At 45.2% G+C, this 20838-nt stretch overlaps 1 protein-coding gene across 2 annotated transcripts in view; it reads left to right on the top strand.

Annotated features, from left to right (window-relative positions):
• The window catches only part of Cdc42se2 (CDC42 small effector 2), a 70015-nt gene extending 57101 nt beyond the window's left edge, over nt 1–12914 (top strand). For both annotated transcript variants that reach the window (XM_031350496.1, XM_031350495.1), the window contains 3 exons: nt 6567–6668; nt 9971–10086; nt 10632–12914. In XM_031350496.1, the coding sequence (XP_031206356.1) occupies nt 6567–6668; nt 9971–10069 (201 nt within the window). In that variant the 3' untranslated portion in view covers nt 10070–10086; nt 10632–12914. The remainder of the gene's footprint in view (nt 1–6566; nt 6669–9970; nt 10087–10631) is intronic.
• Nucleotides 12915–20838: the final 7924 nt, after the last annotated feature.

Raw genomic sequence — 20838 nt, 5'->3', positions numbered from 1 at the left:
TGGGCTTATTTTTTTCTCCCTTGGGTTTTATGGACCTGCAAGAATAGAGGATCAGGCCTTTGCTTGAGGTTACTGTGGTTGGGTTCTGTCTCTCACATACATGACTGAGATTTAAGAACCTCAGAAACTTGCATTTCATTCCTTTTAAACCAGTAATAGGCTGATATAAAAGTTTAGAATGAAATACTTATGGCACACATCTTCTGTAACTAAGGGCATGTTAGAGATTAATTATCCAGAATTAATAACATTGATTTGGCTAAGAGTACTTACTGGCCATTCTTCCACAGACTTGATTTCAGTTCCTAGTACCCAAGTTGGGTGGCTCACAATGACCTGAAACCTCAGTTCCAAGGGGTCTTGCATCCTCTGTCCTCTGCATACCTGTGCACACACATTTGTACATATATGCATTGACAATGTGTAATGTTAGCACAAAGTAAGGACATTCTCCTGCTCCCAGTAGGTAAAGTAAGAGTAGGAAGGGGCTCAGGTTCAAGGCCAGCTTGGTTTGCATAGTTACTAATTAGTTTGCATAGTTAACTAAATGAAATATTTATGACAAGACTCTATAGCTCTCTTCTTCACAGGAGAAAGGACAGATTGGATGTTTTCAGTACTTAGGAGAGGAGACTCCATCATGCTCAACTTCAGTCAGAAAGGATCCAGTTAAAGTGATCAGGGGCATCCTGACAGTGGGGGAGAGTCTCTGTGCTATACAGCTCTAGAGATATGAGGGAGGGTGGAGCCCACAGCACCCAGGGCTAAGTATAAATGTCCTAACTACAAAGGCAGATGTACTGAGGAGGCTGAGGCAGGGGGATTGCAAATTCCAGGCCAGCCATGGCTACATGGTGTGATTCCACTGCCCCCAATCAACCACCAACCACTAAACACACAGTATTTTTCAAGCATAAGGTGGAATTTTTTTTTTTTTTTTTTTTGGAATAGCACACTTTTTCAAGTACATGGCATTAAAGTTTCAAGACAAACACAGATGCAGTTGTCAGCAGCCAGGGGAATTCCACAGTTGGGCCTCAGCAAAGCAAAACAGGAAGCTTGAGAGGGCGCTCACAGCCTGCTGTGTGGACTTGGGTAGCGTCACTGTGTTTCCTGGAACACTTCACTCTTACAGGACACTTCGTTAGCTGCTGGCCATGCACATAATCCAGGCCATACTTAAAATGCTTTTCATTTTGTATAAGGTCAGGGATTAGAGGCATAAATGTGAACAGTTGTACTAGAGTAGAGGTGGTTTGGCAAAAGCTTCTTTCTATGGAATTTCTGCATCACTATATCACAGTTGGAGCATCAGTACCCAGTGATTGGAGTTGACACAGAGGTCTTGCCACCTTGTCAGCCTTGCCCTCATGTGCTCTGCATGCTATCAAAGTATGTTGATGCTTCTTGGGGAAAACTGAGCTGAGAAGAGATGATAGCAAGGAGTTCAGATTGATTTTGGTTTGCTGTAGTTTAACCTGTCTCAGAGTTCTGGGATTAACAAGGAGTGACTCCTGGTATATGTAGCAACAGTTACCACCCTCAGAATAACTGAAGGAAAGCACATGCTGTGCGATCCATTTAAATGAACTTCAGGAAAACACTGATAGACATGTGCAGACAGTAGATCAGCGCCTACGTGGAGAAGGGATGTGGAAGGGACTTTTAGGAGGATGGGTGTGTTCACTGTGTAGACTGGTGTGGGCTCATGTGCTTGATCCCCATCCATCCTTTCTGTTTTCATCTCTTCCTTCCTCCACCATCTCATCTTAAGACTTTATCTTAACAAAGACATGTGTCTTTATGAAAAAAGTGAGCTAGAGGCTTCCCCCCTTTGCCTTCATGTGTGTGAGTGTCTCTTAGAATGTGTTTGCACACTCTCCCTCAGGACTCAATATGCTGGAGTACTGAGGTCACTGGTGGCTGTTTTCTGAGCCTCACCCAGGAGTTGAAGTGAGTCACTTGGTGTAGGGGTCTAGGCCATGTGTAATTTCTTCCAAGAACCACATCTTATTGGTAGGCATGGAGAGAGGGGGCATGGTGGCCCTTCAGTCTTCAGGATCAGGGTGATAGAAACTAGGGATGCCTGGAAGGTGTGACTCCAAAGTATGCCAGGTCTGTCTAGAGAGGCCCACAGCAGAGGCAGTTGTTCCTACAAGTCAGGTTCCTGTGAGACCTTGGGAGATGGCCTCATCCTGCAGATCCTTTGTCCCAGCGTGTACAGCTGCTGCCCTTCTCTCTTTGTGATGAAGTCTCTGTCTCTACCCTCTGTTAGTACTACAGGGGGCAGAAGGTCTACTAAGCTGTTTGACTTGAGATGCTGGGGATTGATCATGATTTGGAGTCTGTACAGGTGGGTGAAGAACTAGGAGACTGGCTGCCAAAGGAATGAGACTACTGCCACATCTGCTTTGGCTTTGCTGCTGCTGCTGCCTCTTCCTCTTCCTCTTCCTCTTCCTCTTCCTCTTCCTCTTCCTCTTCTTCTTCTTCTTCTTCTTCTTCTTCTTCTTCTTCTTCTTCTTCTTCTTTTTATGTTTTTTTTTTCGAGACAGGGTTTCTCTGTGTAGCCTTGGCTGTCCTAGAACTTACTCTGTAGACCAGGCTGGCCTTGAACTCAGAAATCCGCCTGCCTCTGCCTCCCAAGTGCTGGGATTAAAGACGTGCGCCACCACTGCCCAGCTGGCTTTGCCTCTTAAGGCCCTTTTCTAGAATTATGATTTATTGCTCCACACAGGAACAGTGGGGAGAGAAGTAAGATGAGTGTGGTGAGTGCAAAAACACATGCTGAATCTGGGCGAGCCAAGGGAGAAGGGTCTGAACCTTCTCTTGGCTTTCAAGACCTTCTAGATTAAAAATGAGTGGGGCTCTAGGACATCCTTACTAAAGACCTGGAGATTAAATTTAGAGAAATAAAGCACAAATGACCTGGTAAGGTAACTCATACTTTTAATCCCAGCATTTGCTGAGGCTGAGGCAGGAGTATCTCTTGAGTTTGAGGCTCATACATACATACATACATACATACATACATACATAGGGGCTTTCAGTATACCCAGTCCTATATAGTGAGACCTGTCTCCAACAATATGGAAGGAAGCACAGGTGAAAGTGTTGACTCACTGTGTTAAAGGCTAGCATTGCAAGTGCTCACCATGTCAGTAACATCTTAAGAATGAGTTCTTGAAAAATCATCATAAGGGCCAGGGAGATAGATGGTGTGGTATGTAAAGGTATGTGCCACGCAGGCCTGGTGACCTGGTATCAGTCCGCAGACCCCATAGACAGGTGGAAGGAGGGAACAGATTCCACAAGTCATCCTCTGACCTCCACATGTGTGCCTTGGTGCAGGTCTCCATTAATTGTGATAATTATTATTAACTCTTGTCGTTGCTGCTACTAAAGAAAATGGATCTAGAATTGCAGCTTGCAGGTCAGGTGGCCTTGAGCACTAGCTGTGCAGAGGTGCACTTGAAGTTTGAAGGTTTGTTTTATGTGGGGGTGTTTTGTCTGCATGTGTGTCTTGAACCATGTATATGCAGTTGCCTGAGGAGGCCAGACGAGGGTGTTGGAGTCCTTGGAACTGAAATTATAGGTATGTGGGAATAGAACCCAGATCCTCTGCAAGAACAGCCAGTGTTCTTAAACTCTGAGCCATCTCTTCAGACCAATTATCCATGGTTGCATTCCCAGTACCCACATAAAAGCTGAGCCCTGGAGGACAGGATGGAAATGAGACAATCCCTGAAGCCTGTGCCCAGCCAGCTCAGGCGGTCATTGGGCTCCAGGTCCAGTGAGAGACCCCATCTCAAAAACTAAGTGAGGCTAGACTTGGTGGCACATGCTTTTAATCCCAGTACTCAGGAGGCAGAGGCAGTTGGATCTCTGTGAGTTTGAGAACAGCCTGGTCTACAGAGTTCTAAGACAGCCAGAGCTGTGCTATATAGAAAGACCCTGTCCCAAAACAAAAACAAAATAAAAAAGCCTAAGGTAGAGAGTAAGATTGAAAGGGAATTAATTGGTGGTTTTTATAAATTTGTATGAAGTTGTCAAAGAATAAAATAGAACAAAGTATCTAAAAGATGTCCCATGCTCATGTGAACATCTCTAAATCCAGTGGGTCATTAAAAAGGGCACGGACACAAGCGTAGGGTGGGGCTGTTGGAGGAAAGGGTATGGGAGAGGATCCGAGAGGGTAATGAAAATGAATGGGATCAGACACTTACCACAGAAGAAGCTTCAAAAGTGAGGACGACTGGGACCACTGGGCTGACAACACACCTGGCCGAGTGTTTGCTTTAGTGTCCTTCTCGTGTCCTTGCTGTTTCACCCTGCTACAGAGGTGAGTCAGCTGACTGGACCGTGAACTTGAAGACCTCACACTGTAGCCTTTGTCAACTCCTGAAGAGAGCAAGTTATTTTCCTGTAACATTATGACATGTTATGATGAGACATTTAAAATAATGGATGAAGCCGGGCAGTGGTGGCACACGCCTTTAATCCTAGCACTTGGGAGGCAGAGGCAGGTGGATTTCCGAGTTCGAGGCCAGCCTGGTCTACAGAGTGAGTTCCAGGACAGCCGGGGCTACAGAGAGAAACCCTGTCTTGAAAAACCAAAAATAAAAAAAAAAAAAAAATAATAATAATAATAATGGATGAAAACAAACTGAGCTCTCTCTTTCTCTCTCTTTCTCTCTCTCTCTCTCTCTCTCTCTCTCTCTCTCTCTCTCTCTCTCTCTCACACACACACACACACACACAGAGCGAGCAAAAACACATGAGCAGGCGCTCTAGGAACACATGGTTAAGTGGCACTGTGTTACCATGCAGAGCTACCAGGAATAAACCCATCCAGCTCACAGAAGGTACATGCCATTGCTGAACCAGGAGAATCAAGTATTTCTAAAGAAAAGAATCCAGCTGTTGGTGGGTTTTATTCGGCAACAACAAAAAGACTGTAAGCTGACTTCTGTCTTGTACATATGAACTTTCCACTTCTCTGTGTTTATAAAAAGCCATGTTCTGACAGACAAGCTGCCTTGAGCACTGTCAGATTTAGGACTTAATAGAATGGCAGCAACATTGCAGTTTTATGGACCTGGGGTGTTGTGTCCTGAGGTTCCGTTCCTACAGTTCATAGTTCCCTACAAACTTTGGAGCTGTGTGCTGTCACAGAGAAGTCTGCTGTGAGGACAGTGACCTAGCTACACAGGTGACTGCTCTTGTGTCATATCTGAGGGATCTGTGCAAACCTCAAATGAGCAGAGAAGGGGCAGTCCTGAGGCAGAAGGTGGGTGTACTGATGGGAAGCCAGCATGCCTGCTTTGCTGGGAAACTGGCTAGCACTGGAGCGTGGTGACCATACCTGTAACCTCAACACTCAGGAGCTGAGGCGGGACGCTGAGTTCTAGGTGAGCCTGAGCTATATTGATGCGAACCTATAAACTAAAACGTGGCTGTCAGAAATTAGGAAGCAAGCCCCAGCCTTGCTGGGTTTAGACAGGGTGTCAGTCAGTGCAGTGAACAGACCAGTGCGAAGTCCTGCCCCTCCCTCGGGCCAGCTGAATGACAGATTCATTCCATTGTGGAGAGGGCAGCTGGAGACAACCCAAGTAAATGACATCAGAATACAATCAACTTGTTATCAAGAGCTAGAATGTTGTGTTTAAAATCAAGAGCATTGAGGTCAAATCCCACATATTCTTGGCTAATGATGAGGGTAATTTTACATTTGTTTTATTTAAGTTATTTTTAACATAAAAATATGTATTACCAGCTGGGCAGTGGTGGCGCACGCCTTTAGTCCCAGCACTTGGGAGGCAGAGGCAGGTGGGTTTCTGAGTTCAAGGCCAGCCTGGTCTACAGAGTGAGTTCCAGGACAGCCAAGGCTATACAGAGAAACCCTGTCTCGAAAAACAAGTATCACTGGCATTATTATAAAGTTCAGTGTTTTTTTATTATTATTATAATGTTTTAGTCAGATTAACTAGTTCCTCGGATATCTATTATTTTACCTAGTCATGGCAGTGAGTGCTTCTATTCTCACAGCTTTTGGGGAATAGAAGCAGGATGGGCAGGAGTTCAAGGCCTGCCTGGGGTAGATGAGATTCTGTTTTGTTTTTTGTTTTTTGTTTTTTTTTTTAAACTACTGTTTCCTTAGTTTGGTTTTTTGAAAAGGTATCCATAATGTAGCCTGTCTGGCTTCAAACCCAAGGCCCTTTTGTCGCAGCCTCCACAGTGCTGGGGGATACAGTCATCAGCTAGCTTATTACTTACTGTTTTGTGCTAAAAACTTCCAGATACCTCTTCAGGTACAACTCTGATTGTGTGGCTGCACACTTCACAACATCACGGGGGGTTAAAGGGCAACCTTGGGATTCCATGGATGGAGCTGGGTTTGGGGTGTGCACGGTAGGCTTTCTCACTGGCTGAGCTGTCGTGATTGCTTATCCTCTAGAGTTTTGATGTTTCATTGTTTCAAAGAGAAATGAAAAGCATGAGAATTGGGGTTTCAGACCAATGTGGGAGGGTAAGGCCATTTTCTCAACACATTATTTCTCATATTTTAGAAGAGGCGTCGACGGATTGACCGAAGTATGATTGGAGAGCCAACCAATTTTGTGCACACAGCTCACGTAGGATCCGGAGACCTATTTAGTGGGATGAACTCAGTAAGTTTGATCGTGGGACACACACATGGGATTGTGGGACAAGGCCCAGTGGGACCTGTATGACAGACTCACACCTTCAAAATGATTTTGTAGGCTTGTTGTTTGGGTCCCTTTTAATAACATTATGTCAAGTGATTTCTGCAGCTAGATTGTGCCAGTCATGGGTTGAAAATATTTGGAAAGAAGTATTGTGTCTGCATACACCTTTCCCATTTGCCACTCCCTGAGCAATATTGTCTAGCAGTTATTCGTATATTACTTACACTCTATTAAATATACTGCTGTATACACTATAGATGACTTAGTGTTCATGGGAAGATGTGATGTATACGTAAAAGGCAGACCACTTCGTGCAGGAACAGCCACACTTGTGAGCATTTATCTTTTCTTTTAGACTTGGATTTGGGACAAGTTAGTTAATTACTGATTCTTATGCTACCACCCTGGGGACTCAAAAGGTCAGTTTTTAATTTAATATTTATGTCAGGCATGGTGGTGTGTGCTTTTAATTCCAGCATTCAGAAGGTCGAGACAGGAGGAAGATCTCTGAGTTCAAGGCCAGGCTGGTCTACGTAGTGAATTCTAAGACAATTCTAGCCAATGCTAGAGAGACCCTGCCTCAAAAAAAAACAAACAAATAAGTATTAATACTTACCCTCCTGTGTGAACTGCTTTTCATATACTTTAAGGTTTAGTTTTTATTTATGTGTTGGTGTGCATGTGTCACATGTGTGCAGAGGCCAGATTTAATCTAAAGATGGAGGTTGAGCTGGTTTTGAACTTGAGCTGCTGCCTCAGGCTAGTGGATGCCGGGACATTACCTAGCTACCTGTTAAGATTAAATCTAGCTTACAGTGCTTGGAAACATTCTCAGTCTTGTTTGTGCACAGTTCAGGATTTTCCTTGAAAAGTTTGTCCTCGCGTCTTACCATTAGTCAGTAAGCTGCCCGAGGTCTGCTGCCTACTATAGCTGAGGCGGAGGCTCCTATGCTGACAGCGTCAGGTTTGCCCTGCAGGCCACTGGAGTCTTCTCTGGGACTGACATCATTCTGCAGAACTAATGTCCTCTTGGGTGAGCCTGCTGCCTCTTCAGCCTTTCCCCTCAGTGCTGAGGTCTTGCTGACCTCGAGACCAGTCCGAGAGGTTTTGGAAATGCAGATAGTTCTCATTTGCATAAACATGACTGTGAGAGAAATTGTGTTTTCTTGTGTAAGAACAGTGACAAAAAGACAAAAAGCATGAATAGAAATGCTATTTGTCCAAGCAGGTGTCCCCACCCATCTTTGTCCTGAGACTAGAGCAACTGTCACTGGGAACAGGCTCATGTGTGAAGGTGCCCGCTTGGCCTGCGCTGCATCACTGACCATCTCTGAAAACACAGGGCATCCCAGGGCTTCCTTATGGACTGATTGTTGATGGGTTGGATGCCACTGGTTGGTGCTGTTCCAGGTGTAGACTGCCACACCTGCAAGCTTACTTTGTAATGCCAGCTTCTTGCCAGCAAGAGCTCTTGTGAGCATCTAGTAGTAGTTTTCAAACACTGTGCACCCACAGTCATATGCCTGCTCACACTGATAGGTCACTTCCTGACCCTTCAGTTTGACACTACAGAATTATTTATTTATTTATTTATTTATCTATTTATCTATCTATTTATTTATTTATTTATTTTTGAGGAAATACACACCTCTTTCTTAGACTTGTGACTTGTGTGGCTTTATAAGTTCAAAAATCTTGACCAGGTGGTCCTGGAATATCTGCAGAGGCTGTGTGTGGTTTGGGTATAGATTGATAAAGACTGATATCTGAGCCGAGGTCACATTGCATCACAAAAGGGATGTGGATGAGGTCATGCTCCAGGGCTTAAAGGCTAGCTGTACATTCTTACCTGAAGCAGCCTTCAGTTGTGAGTACAGGTGTTTAGTTGTAGTATGTGCAATGCCATTGGGGTGAGAGGCTCCACAGAAGTCAGCGTCTCTGAGTAGGGCAGTGGGTTCTGTAAGGCAGAGTTCTTAAGCTGTTAGGAGCTGAATAAGCTTAGCTACCATATGTTCTCTTTTAGCATATTTGAACCTGTTATTCAGAAATAACTTGGGCAAGCCTCTGTGAATGGGCAGGGGAGGGAAAAGGTGGGTCTGGAGGTTCGAGAGTTGGGGGCAGGTAGGAAGAGGAGAATAGGAAAGGGAGAGAGGGGACAGAGGAAGAGAAGCCACGATGGACCAGATCTGTGAGGCCGAGAGAAACTGCTGTGGTATAAGTTAGTATAGTGTTAGATCTGACCAATCTAGGCAAATAACTGGATTGTGCGTTTTTTATATGGGTGTATTAGGGTTGGAAATTCTAGCAACAAATTGACTAGGTAAAATACTAGGTGTCTGAGAAAATAGTTTATCTGACTAAACATTACACATAAAAACAGTGGACACTATAGAACGCCCACTGATACATGTCAATATAATGACTCAGCATCACTAGCAAAAAGGTCCTGTGCTTCCTTTAAGTCCAGTAAATGCTCACAACACTCAGTAAGTAGATTCATGAACATGGTTCAAGCATCCTGTCTTCCCCTCAGGTCTCAGCTCTGGGAAGTGACCCTTCAAGGGTCCCTAGACTGTGCAGACTCATCACTGAGCATCACCCCCAGAGTTCCTGCGTGGGTTCCTCCTTCCAGCAGTGTGGCCTGACTTACTCTCTGCTTCCAGAATGTTTCCAATTTACAGGACCTGGGTTGGAGTGATGGTAATAAACTGAAAGGTGTGTGCGTTTGCTCCAGCACCTTGCAGTCTATCATAAGACTCTGGTCTTACCACAGAGCAGCCTGACTGGCTTAGGTGGTAGTTCACTTGCTGACAGGATTAAAAAGTGAACATGGCTTATCCTGTGTCTAGACACCTTCACTTCGTCAGCCTGTTGACTATGCATTGCAGGAGCGAGTGGCAATTTCAGAAGGCTTAAGCAGTATGACTACAAGTTCAAGGCCATCCCAGGCTACACAAGGCCTTGCTTGGGAGAAAAACTAAACTAAAACACAGATCATTCAGTACTGACCTCACCATTTGCACTATAACCAGGAAAAATTAAGGTGTTTAACAATGAATGAAATGTGTTCCGGTAAATGCTCAGTGGTACTCAGTAAACAGACTAATGAATGTGGCCCAGGTATCCCTTGGACTCCCCCTAGACTGTGGCTGACTGTCACTGGGCATGACTTCCAGATTTTCTATGTCCTGAAGATGGAGGGGAAATCACTGTTGCGGTCTCTGGTTCCTGCTGTGTATCTGTTCTGTTCCTGTTTGTTTTAGGTCAGCTCCATTCAGAACCAAATGCAGTCCAAAGGAGGCTATGGAGGTGGAATGCCTGCCAATGTGCAGATGCAGCTCGTGGACACAAAGGCAGGATAGCCCTGGTCCAGTCACCTGTGAGTACCTCAGAGCTGGAGTGGGGCGGCCTCTTGCTTAGCCAAGAGTCTTAGTCTTGAGGCTAAAAAAGATAGTCAAATTACCTTTCTTTGTGGTCTTGGCATATTCTTGAATTTAGATTTAAATGTCAGACTGTCTCCTTATAAGAGACAGTTTAAGGAGAATGCTTTGGCCTGTAATTCTGGTGACAAAATGCTGCTTTACCCTCCTTCCCAGAGGGACAGTACTATGTACTGAGCAGTGAGGTAATTTATAAATATTTCATTATAAGCTTTTCAAATGAAAAATAAAATGACTACTTAAAAGGAAGGATTTACCTAAGAGTGTAAAAATAATTTGAATTTTTTTGGCTGGATGTGGTGGCATGTGCCTTTAATCCCAGCATTTGGGAGGCAGAGGCAGGCAGATCTCTGTGAGTTCAAGGCCAGCCTGGTCTATATAGTGAGTTCCAGGACAGCCAGGACTGTGTAAAGAGACCCTGTTTATAAAATAAAACAAAAAACCCTAAAAAAATGATAATTTTAATTCTCTTTTGGTTTTGTAGGTCATCGTGAATTCTGTATTTTCTCTGTCCACAGTTCTATAATATTTTTGTCTTGTGATTGGATTTCTTTTATTTTAATTATAAAAAAGAAGTATGGCGGCAATCTGTTCACTCCTGTGATCTCCAGCAAAGACGTTCGTACTCCAAGGAAGGCAGCGTCAGGCTGACCCGTCTTGCCGCCAGCGGCATGCATGCCTGGAACTCTGACAGAGTTCTTTGGGTTGTAGCTGAATTTTCAATGTTTAATTGACATGGATCGGATCTTAGCATGGTCTTTTTTGTGACTGCTAGCACTGTATTGTAATTTTTCCATTTTAAACCTTTTCATTGCACCTCCAGCCCCTCTGCCTTATGATTTAACTGGTAAACAAAGACCTGTAATTACTGCCACCATTTATGTATATTTTGAAGGTATGAGACCCACAAGCACAATAGTCCTTTTCATCTGTTGGAAACTTGAGCGGAGCGCGTCTGCACACTCCATGGTGCTGCTCAGAGGGGACCCCATGGGATGCGAGACATCCATCCTGAGCTGCTGAGGCCTAAAGGATGCTCCTCTCTCTGAGGAGGCTCTTTACAGATATTCCGAGTGGGTTCTGGTCTGACTAGAGCAGTGACAGGAGAGCCTGCATTCAGAGGCAGTTGCTTGGCTGTAAATGTTCAGTGTATTTATTTGAGAGTGAGGACCTATGATTGTGAGCAGAGACAGTCTGTGTCTGAGTATTGGGAAGCCCATTCAGTTTCTCAGCACCTTCATCCTGTTAGCTCTTCTTTGTTGCTCTGTTTTCTATGTAGTCATTTGCTGTCAGATTGTTTCCACTAGCTGTGTGTTGAAATTCTGGCCTCTGCTACCAGCTGTGACTTGCAGAGCCCGTGGCCCTCCAGTGTTCCACTTACTATGGAGGCTGTGGCAGCTTCCAACAGCAAGCTGCTGCCTGGCTTATTCACAGACAGAGATCAGCCCTCACAGTGACATTCTGGGGTTGGTAAGAGGCTTTTGCTCAGGTCCCCTTCTGTTCCTCTTCCCTGCTGAGTGTAGATAGCTGGGCCCTGTGGTCCACTTTACTAACTGCCTTTGATTGATTGATTGATTGATTAATTGATTAGCATTTGTGCAGAAGATGGGTCTTAACTGAGATTAGAGCTAGTGCTGAAGGCACCTAGGTCCTTATCTAGAGAAGCTGTGATCTTTTCTGCCTTCACCTGTCCCTGTCCCTGTCCTGAGAATGCTGACTGAAGAGCCACTAGGCTGACGCAGGCAAAGCCGAAAGCATGTCTCCTATATTTCTTCTGAACATAACTTACCAGTAGGATGGAACACTGGATGACCTGATTTTTTGATTTTGCAATTATTACCGTTCTTAGTGTCAATCCTGAGCAGAGAGAATTTCTCTGTCGAGGAGAAACATTTTCTTCACTGTTGTTTTTCATTCCCCATATGGATACTGCACTCTAGAGTCTGTCATTCTGCTTAGCCAGGGTGAGGTTCCTGCCAGGGCGCTGCTGTGTGCACACTCTTTCTGTATAACAGACAGGGACTTCTTAGCATCGTCAGCACTGAAGGATGGGACAGTACAGGGAGCCATTGTCCCCACCCCCATCACTGTTTGCTGCTCCAAGGCCAGTCATTAATAAGCCAAAGGCTCCTGAAGCCCCTGATGGCCCGGCAGCTTCTGACCTCTCAGCACAGTGAGACACTGTACACAGTGCACCGCCCGGTGCCCTGGAGGGTTCTAGTAAGGTCAAGAGAATGTACAGAGTAACCTGGTACATGATGTTTATGGAGGCCTGAGGATGCCGGCAAAGGTGCAGGGAGGCACTTCCCACCTCCCTACATGGGATTGTAAACCTTGGGAACTCATTTGTTCCCCCTAGTCATACATCTCATTTTTAAATTGGAGCTAATAGGATTTTGTACCCAGAATTTATTATATTGTTAATACTTCTCTGAGATACATGGTGACAACTAGTAAGCAAGAGAAACAGCAGATCGCAGCAGTGTGCTGGGCGCAGCTTCTCCAGTGGGCCTGGAAAGGTTTTGTCCATTAGCTTCCCTTTGGTCGTTAAATGGAGCTGTTAGTGTAGAGCAGCTGCTTGATCTGCTCAGTGACGTGTGCTCAGCACCAGAAGACAAGATGGACGTATTTTTATAATCTAAGCATACTTTTTTTGTACATTGTGTTCATTCTTGAATAAAGTGAGCTCACTGTTGGCTTGTAGATATTAAAAAAAGAAAGTATTGATTTTGATTCAATAAATGTTTTCTTTTACTCTTTGTTTGGATTTTTCTTCTCTTTTAATAAAATTTCAATCACCAGAACTCATGTAGAGAATCTTCTAGTATTCTCCAGTGACAGCCCATGGGTATAGACAACTCATCACTCTTTTGTTTAAAAGTTTTTTGTTTGTTTGTTTTTTTACACCAGGCAGTGGTGGTGCATACCTTCAATCCCAGCACTTGGGGGGCAGAGGCAGGTGGATTTCTGAGTTCGAGGCCAGCCTGGTCTACAGAGTGAGTTCCAGGACAGCCAGGTCTACACAGAGAAACCCTGTCTTTGAACTCTTTTGGAACAATCTTTTTTCTAAGTCTGTAATTGTAATCCTTCCTTCTTCTCTTCCCCTCTCCCTCCTTCCCTTCCTCCCTCCTTTAGGGTCTTGCTGTACTGGGACCTACTGTATAGACCAGATTGGCTTCACCAAACTCCTAGGCCAACAAATCACCTGTCCCAGCTTCTGAGTGACAATTAGTTGCTCATTGCCAACCAGAACATGTGGCTAGAAGTCAGAGGATAACCATTACCTGGACTCAGGATGGACCTCAGGTGGCCAGGCTTGACCACAGGCACCTCTGCCTTGGCCTAGACACATCTCCAGAGCATCCTGTCAGAACGGAGTCACTTTTAACTGACTGTTCCCTACAGGACGTGGCCAAACACTGACACAGAGCACAGGCCCATGGTGTATCCTCACTTTAACCTCCGATACATTAAAGATCAGTATGCACCACTCCACTCAAAAGAGCCCCAGAGTGGCAGGAGCCAAGGGTGGCTCAGTTGGATTTAGAACTGGGACATGGAGTCGTACAAACTGAAAAGCCAGAAGATTTGTCAAGAAGCTTTGTTTGATAGCTTGCTTGCCCTGTACATCCAAAGGCACTAAGAGGAAGCTGACTTACAATGGAAAACAAACTCCTACAGGATGTCCTCTGACCTCCACACACACCATCTTATGCCCACCCTTCCCCAATAGGTGGGATTTTAAAAAAGTAAAACCAGAACAGAACAAAATCCAGTTCTAGCCCTTCACCAAATTACCTAAAGTGATATGTAAGAATGGTTCATGGGGCTGGAGAGATGGCTTAGTGGTTAAGAGCACTGGTTGCTCTTGTGGAAGACCTGGGTTTGATTCCCAGCACCCGCATCACATGTTTAATGGCTCACAACTGTCTGCAGCTCCAGTTCTGGGGGAACGAGCTCCTTGGCACCTACAGTCAAGTACACATACTTACACACACATACACACACACACACACACACACACACACATCTCAAAAAGGAGTAAAGATTGCCTACAAATGAAATATTTGTGAGCAAAATTAGATAAATGTTGGGGGTGAGTGGGTAAAAATACAATAAAGCTGGATATGGTGGCTAAGACCTTTAATTCTAGCACTCAGGAGGCCGAGGCAGGAAGTATCTCTCATGAGTTCAAGGTCATCCTGGTCTACATAGTAAAAAGACCCTGTATCAAAGGGCACACTCTTTGGTCATTAAGAGAAATGGATATGAATAGGAAATAAGTATGATTACCTCTATTTGCAAAAGATCAGGTCTTATAATTAAGACTACTTTTGAGCCAGGCAGTGGTGGCGCACACCTTTAATCCCTTCACTTGGGAGGCAGAGGCAGGTGGATTTCTGAGTTCAAGGCCGACCTGGTCTACAGAGTGAGTTCCAGGACAGCCAGGGCTATACAGAGAAACAAACACACAACAAACACACAAAAAGACTGCTTTTGAAAACAGATCTGATAAATAGCATAAAAAGGTCAGTTGCTTTTCTATATATCTAGAAAAATAATCAGGAAGTCCAATTCACAGTAATTAAAAAGAAACTGGTGAGTCGGGAAGCCCACCCAAGGTGGTAAAAGATCCTTACAATAAATCCTTAAAAGTATAGCAGGGGCTGGTGAGATGGCTCAGCCGGTAAGAAAACTGACTGCTCTTCCAAAGGTCCTGAGTTCAAATCCCAGCAACCACATGGTGGCTCACAACCACCCATAATGAGGTCTGATGCCCTCTTCTGGTGTGTCTGAAAACAGCTGAATGTAGCTGTATTTATTATAATAATAAATCTTTTTTTAAAAAAGTACAGCAGGGCTGATCAGAAGGCTTGGTGGTCATGAGCACTTACACTCTTGCAGAAGACTCAGCACTCATGTGCAACGGGATCCTTTGTGTGATCACTGTTGCAGGATATTTGATCACAAAAGTCCTCTTTCCAGTTGTGGTATGGCTCAGCCCTTAGCACACATCTTTAATTTCAAACGGTGAAGGTAAAGTCAGTTTATAGAAGGAAGCACCGATGTTTGAAAGTGATGTCTAAATAGCAGATGTAGTGACAAATCAGAGAAAGATCTGACAGAAACGGATATGCCCAACTCTCATGAGAAGAGAGAGGAAACTTACCTAGCAGTTTGTCTTAGGGTTTTACTGCTGTGAACAGACACCACCACCACCATTGCAAGTCTTATAAAGGACAACATTTAATTTGGGCTGGCTCACAGGTTCAGAGGTTCGGTCCATTATCATCAAGGCAGGAGGATGGCAGCATCCAGGCAGGCATGGTACAGAAGGAGCTGAGAGTTCTACATCTTCACATAAAGGCTGCTAGTGGAAGACTGGCTTCCAGGCAGCTAGGATGAGGGTCTTAAAGCCACACCCACAGTGACACACCTATTCCAACAAGGCCACACTTCCAAATAGTGCCACTCCCTGGGCCAAGCAGATACAAGCCATCACACAATTTTATTGTGACAGTTGTATAGAGACAGGTTGCCGAGGAAGAATAAGCTAGACATAGATGAAGAACAAGCTAGAAAATGATAAGGAGCCAGAAGATTAGAACAGATTGCTATAGTTTGAGGCTAAGCAAAGCAACTCGGGAGAAGCTGAGAGAAGCTGGATCAAATCAGTCAGCTTGGAGAGGAGTTTGAGCAGAACAGCTGAGTTGCACCAGCCAGGACGAATAAAAGTTAAATTATGTGCTGCCTCTGGCCCCTGCAGGTATCTGCTCACACATGCAGATACACCTAATTAAAAAGGAACCTTTTTTAAAAAGTGTAAACTAGACACAACCACTCACTTGAAATCCCAGCACATAGGTTGAGGGAGGAGAACTGGGAATTCAGGGCTATTCTAAAAACAAAAATACAGGTTGACTCTTCCCCACCAATTTAAGCACCGTCAGTATATAGTCCACCAGTCTCCTTGGTATGTAGCCAAAAGATTTGGAAAAGGTATGGACACCCTTTGTGCTCAGTGTTGTTTCTTACAGCTGATGCAGATGTGGCCTATGTGTTCTGCAGTAGTTGAGTGGGAAAGACAGCATGAAAGACAGTGAAAAATTAGCCTCAAGGAAGGAGGTGGGTGCCTTTAGTATTCAATTGCTGTGAAGAGACACCGTGACCAAGGTAACTCTTTGAAAGCATTTAACTGGGGGCTTGTTTACAGTTCAGCCTTATTAGTCCATTATCATCATGGCGGCACACATGCAAGCATGGATGGGACGGACTAGAACAGTAACTGAAGAGCTTTACATCCTGATCTGCAGGCAGGTGGTGGGGAGAGGGACAGGGAGAGCGAGAGCACGTGTGAGTGAGCTGGGCCTAGTGTGAGCTTTTGAAACCTTGAAGCCCATCCCACACTTCCTCAAACAAGACCATCCTTTTCAACTAGTGCTATTGCCTGAAGAGTAAGCATTTGAAAAGATAAGCTGTAGGAGCCATTCTCATTCAATCCAACACAAGGGCTCAGAGTTGCTAGCCCATGGTCAACCTCAAGGATAGGACAAGTATGTCTAGGAACAGTCAAAAAGAACTTCAGTTATGCCTGCCGGGCAGTGGTGGCGCACGCCTTTAATCCCAGCACTTGGGAGGCAGAAGCAGGTGGATTTCTGAGTTTGAGGCCAGCCTGGTCTACAGAGTGAGTTCCAGGACAGCCAGGGCTATACAGAGAAATCCTGTCTCGAACCCTTCCCCCTCCCCCCCCCCCAAAAAAAAGAACTTTAGTTAGGCCAGCTGCACAATGTCAGTCACAGCTACAGGAACAAAATGGTGGTTGCCTGGGACTCAGAGGTGGGAAAGGAGTGTTCATGGATTTAGTTCTGAGATGTGGAAATGTGAAGATTGGTTAAGTCAATGCCACTGAAGCACACACAAGCATCCTTAAGGTGATTTTTATGCAATTTGTACTTTACTACAGTTTTTTACATTCCCTCCTGCCCCAGTCCCAATGAACATCCAAGAAAGACTGACAGGTGAGGGGAGGGAAGAACATGGGCACCAACACAGGAAGCTCCAGTGGCCCTGAACCTCTTCTACTTCAGTTTGCTCACAGTAAATACACTCGCCTCCTGGCACTCCTCCTTCCTGGAATCCAATTTCTAGTCACTCACCAACCCCAGGGCCCTGGAGCTGGAACTGCTGATGAGCACTGACTGCAAAAATTCATTGACACTTGACCTTTGCCTTCAATGGAGCTTGCAAGTTCAGCCCTGGAGTTCCATCATGTTAAGGAGCTGAGAAAAACTTTATATTTTAGAGATTGAACCCAGTACCTTGCAGAAGCAAGGTGCATGCTCTGCTACTGGGCTCCCAGAGGCTCCTTTCTAATGTTCATTTCGACCCGGGGACTCATTAGGTCACTAGACTTGCAGCTGGGCCACCAGGCTCTGCAGTCAGCCATTCTATCATTGTAGCCGCCTGCGGCCACACGTACGAATGGGTCGTCTGGAATGGGAGTCAGGGCCTGAAAAGTTAAGGGTACCGGAAATGCGGGAAGGGGTTTGAAAAAATTACACCGACACAGAGTGTGCTTTCTGTCCGCCATCATGAATTGAATTCTCTTTTTCACAAGCAGGTAGGTAGGTAGCGCAAAACCCCTCCTCCAAGTCCGTCAGCAACTTGGCCCAATCAGCAGCTTCATTTTCAGTCTCTGGAGGCGGGACTTCCGGCGTAACAGGAACTTGGAGAGGCGTGGCTATTGGCTGGAGGTGGGCCGAGAGGCGTGGCTATATGTGGCAAGGTGGGGTCTGACATAATCAGCCCTCAGCTGTAGGAGGGTCACATATCATCTCCAAGTACCTTGGTTATTTATCTTGTTGTGGGTGAGGAGGGGAGGGTGCTCTTGACCCCTCTCCCTTTCACACACATGCTCATGAGTTGCCAGGAAAGACAAGGTGAGGACCCAGCTGGCTGCGGGTGCTTGTCTGGGACTCCTCACAAGCTCCATGGGCCACTCCAGGGGCCTACTTCATCTGGAATCACCACTAGCTGGGGATGTATTCTGACATGGAGCTCACAAAGCCCGTTTGATTCCGGCTGCCAGGGTGGGCTGGAAAAGCCTGCAGAGGTTTCCTCCCCTCTGCCACTTCCCCATCAGGCCTCTGGTGAAGGAAGGTGGGACCTTCACCAGCCTCCTCCTCCTCAGACTGGGCTGGAGCACTGGGGACTAACTTTAACCATTAAGTATATTGTCTTTAAGTCTCCTCCTCCAGGCCTGTGTAACATTCAGACCTTTTGTGAGTTGGCTTCAAGTTTTGATGGTTTATGTAACTTTATCCTATCTAGAATAATTTAACCCCTTTATTAGAGATAAGATCTCAGATTTATATAATTCGTAACATTCTTATGGACTCATGGATCCTAAGAGAGTTCACACCTCTGCAGTAGCTTTAGAAGTGTCAGTAACCTTGAACATTCTAGCCTTCCTGGGACCTGACAACACCCCCCAATTTCTGGAGATTACATCGCCCCTTTACCAACAACGAAAGGGCTGGGCTTCTGGACAAAGCGGGGAAGGGAGACAGGCTGGGGGACATTTGTTTTGCTCGCTGCTCACTGCCCAGGTTCTGGGTGAGACTTGTTTGAGCTCTAACATACAGCATGAGACAATTTTCCAATATGATCCATACCCAAAAGACAGTTTTTCCTCTCTAAGGATGAACTCAGTGATCTAAATATTCATAACTACTCTGTGTTTGTCTGCAGATAGAGGCAGACAACACGAAAAGCTTACTAAGTATCCCCTCTCTTATGAAGACATCGAGTTGCAGGATAATATAATTATTCTACTAAGCAGAATAACTTTGCCTGTCAAACAAATACTCTTTTTTCTTTTTGTTCTTTTTAAACTTAAAAGTATCTGTAACCCTGAGACTACGAAGCAGCCATAAGAAACTTACATCTTGCCAGGCGGTGGTGGCGCACGCCTTTAATCCCAGCACTTGGGAGGCAGAGGCAGGCAGATTGCTGAGTTCGAGGACAGCCTGGTCTACAGAGTGAGTTCCAGGATAGCCAGGGCTATACAGAGAAACCTTGTCTCGAAAAACCGAAAACACATAAACAAATGAATAAAAAACCCCTTATATCTAAGGGTCTCAAAAGCTGTGGCATCAGTTTGTTTGTTTGTTTGTTTTTTTCCTTAGACTATTTATGAAAAGTAAAAATAAAGTCAAGAGTATCCAGGTGTAGAAGGGCAGACACAAAGACAGACCACAGGTGTAGGGCAGGCAAGTCCCAGTAAGAACATTGTCTCAGAGGAACTGGCTCAGAGACACAGCAGGCACTAGGATACAGGAAAGCATCTACCCCCAGTCTTTTCCCCAGAGTGCATAGCTCAGGGACTTCCCATAGAAAAACTGGCCGTGCACTCCAGGGGTTGCTCTGAGGTGGGACCTGGGATCCATTTGGCTGGAAAGGCTTTTTGGATGCTTGGGGTCTTGGCAGAGGTGGGTGAGGAATGGGCTGCCAGGCTCCTGCCAACACAGTAGCTCAAGCCATTCTGCCCCAGCTGAGTTTGCAGAGCTCAGTGGAGGAGGCTATAATGTCTGTTCATAACCAGATGGAAGAGCCCTTTGCCATTAGTGATACCAGAGCCATTTTCATGTTCCTCGTGGAACAAGTCCCTTATTTCAGTTGGTCTTTTTGTGTCAAAAAAGAGATCTATGGGACAGCAGCTCAGATCCAAGGAACACGTGGAGCAGGCTTTAGGTAGGAGTGAACATGAGCTTGCAATCTAGTTTATCCAGCTTAATCCAGCTGAACAGGTGGCTAATTTCCTCAGAGAAAGTTCTTCCTAATAACCCTGGTCTCTGCAACATACATACAGGCAGGATATTCACTCGTATGTTCACTCAAAGCTTACAGCATTCCCTCCCACTGTTTTCCTATGGGAGACTAGGCTGTCAGCCCTCTTAGGAAGGATCTCTGGAGACACACATCCGTACTCAACCTGTTAGCTTTACTAGAAAGCCTCCTTAGGACTTGATCATAGCCCTCTTAGACCCTGTAGGGTCAAGACCTGGGGTCCAGTCTCAGCACCTTACCTTATCCTGCAACTTCCTATTTGAGTTTTTCCTTTTCTCTGAAAGAATCTGTAGTGATCAGCATTCTGGAGAGTTGGTCAGTTTTCACCTAACTGGGGCTCCTCTTTCTCATCCAGCTAAACATTGTTTCCGGCAGCACAAGGATCCAGGGTGTAGGGACATCTCGCTGGGGCCTCCACATGCTATAGAAATAAAAGCATTCCCATTGAGGAACACTCCACACACTCAGATTAATGAAAGGAAAGCTCTTTGACAATAGTATACAACGGATTCTAGCTAATATACCGAAGGGGACCAGCCTTGAACAGAAGTTTCTATCAGCTTGTGTAGGCTCTAGGTTTATTCACTCCACATATGCTCTCATCCTCTTTCAGGTCTGAGCCCCAAGTTACACTTTGAATATAAACAGAGATAGGAGGCTGCATATTGCCAGAATTATTTTAAGTACACCAGTGTTGTTCTTGTTGAATAGTTACTCAAGTTCATCTTCTCACCAGGCAGAACTAGGCTTTTCCTGATAATAGCACAGAGTATAACATGCCAGAACAAGATTTAATGACTGTTGTGACACTGCACTGCCCCTTACAACCGTGCTGTTCGCTA

The sequence above is a fragment of the Mastomys coucha genome, unplaced genomic scaffold, assembly GCF_008632895.1.
Source record: "Mastomys coucha isolate ucsf_1 unplaced genomic scaffold, UCSF_Mcou_1 pScaffold5, whole genome shotgun sequence".
In the NCBI taxonomy this organism is placed as follows: Eukaryota; Metazoa; Chordata; class Mammalia; order Rodentia; family Muridae; genus Mastomys; species Mastomys coucha.
This window is presented reverse-complemented; position numbering and strand designations above follow the sequence as displayed.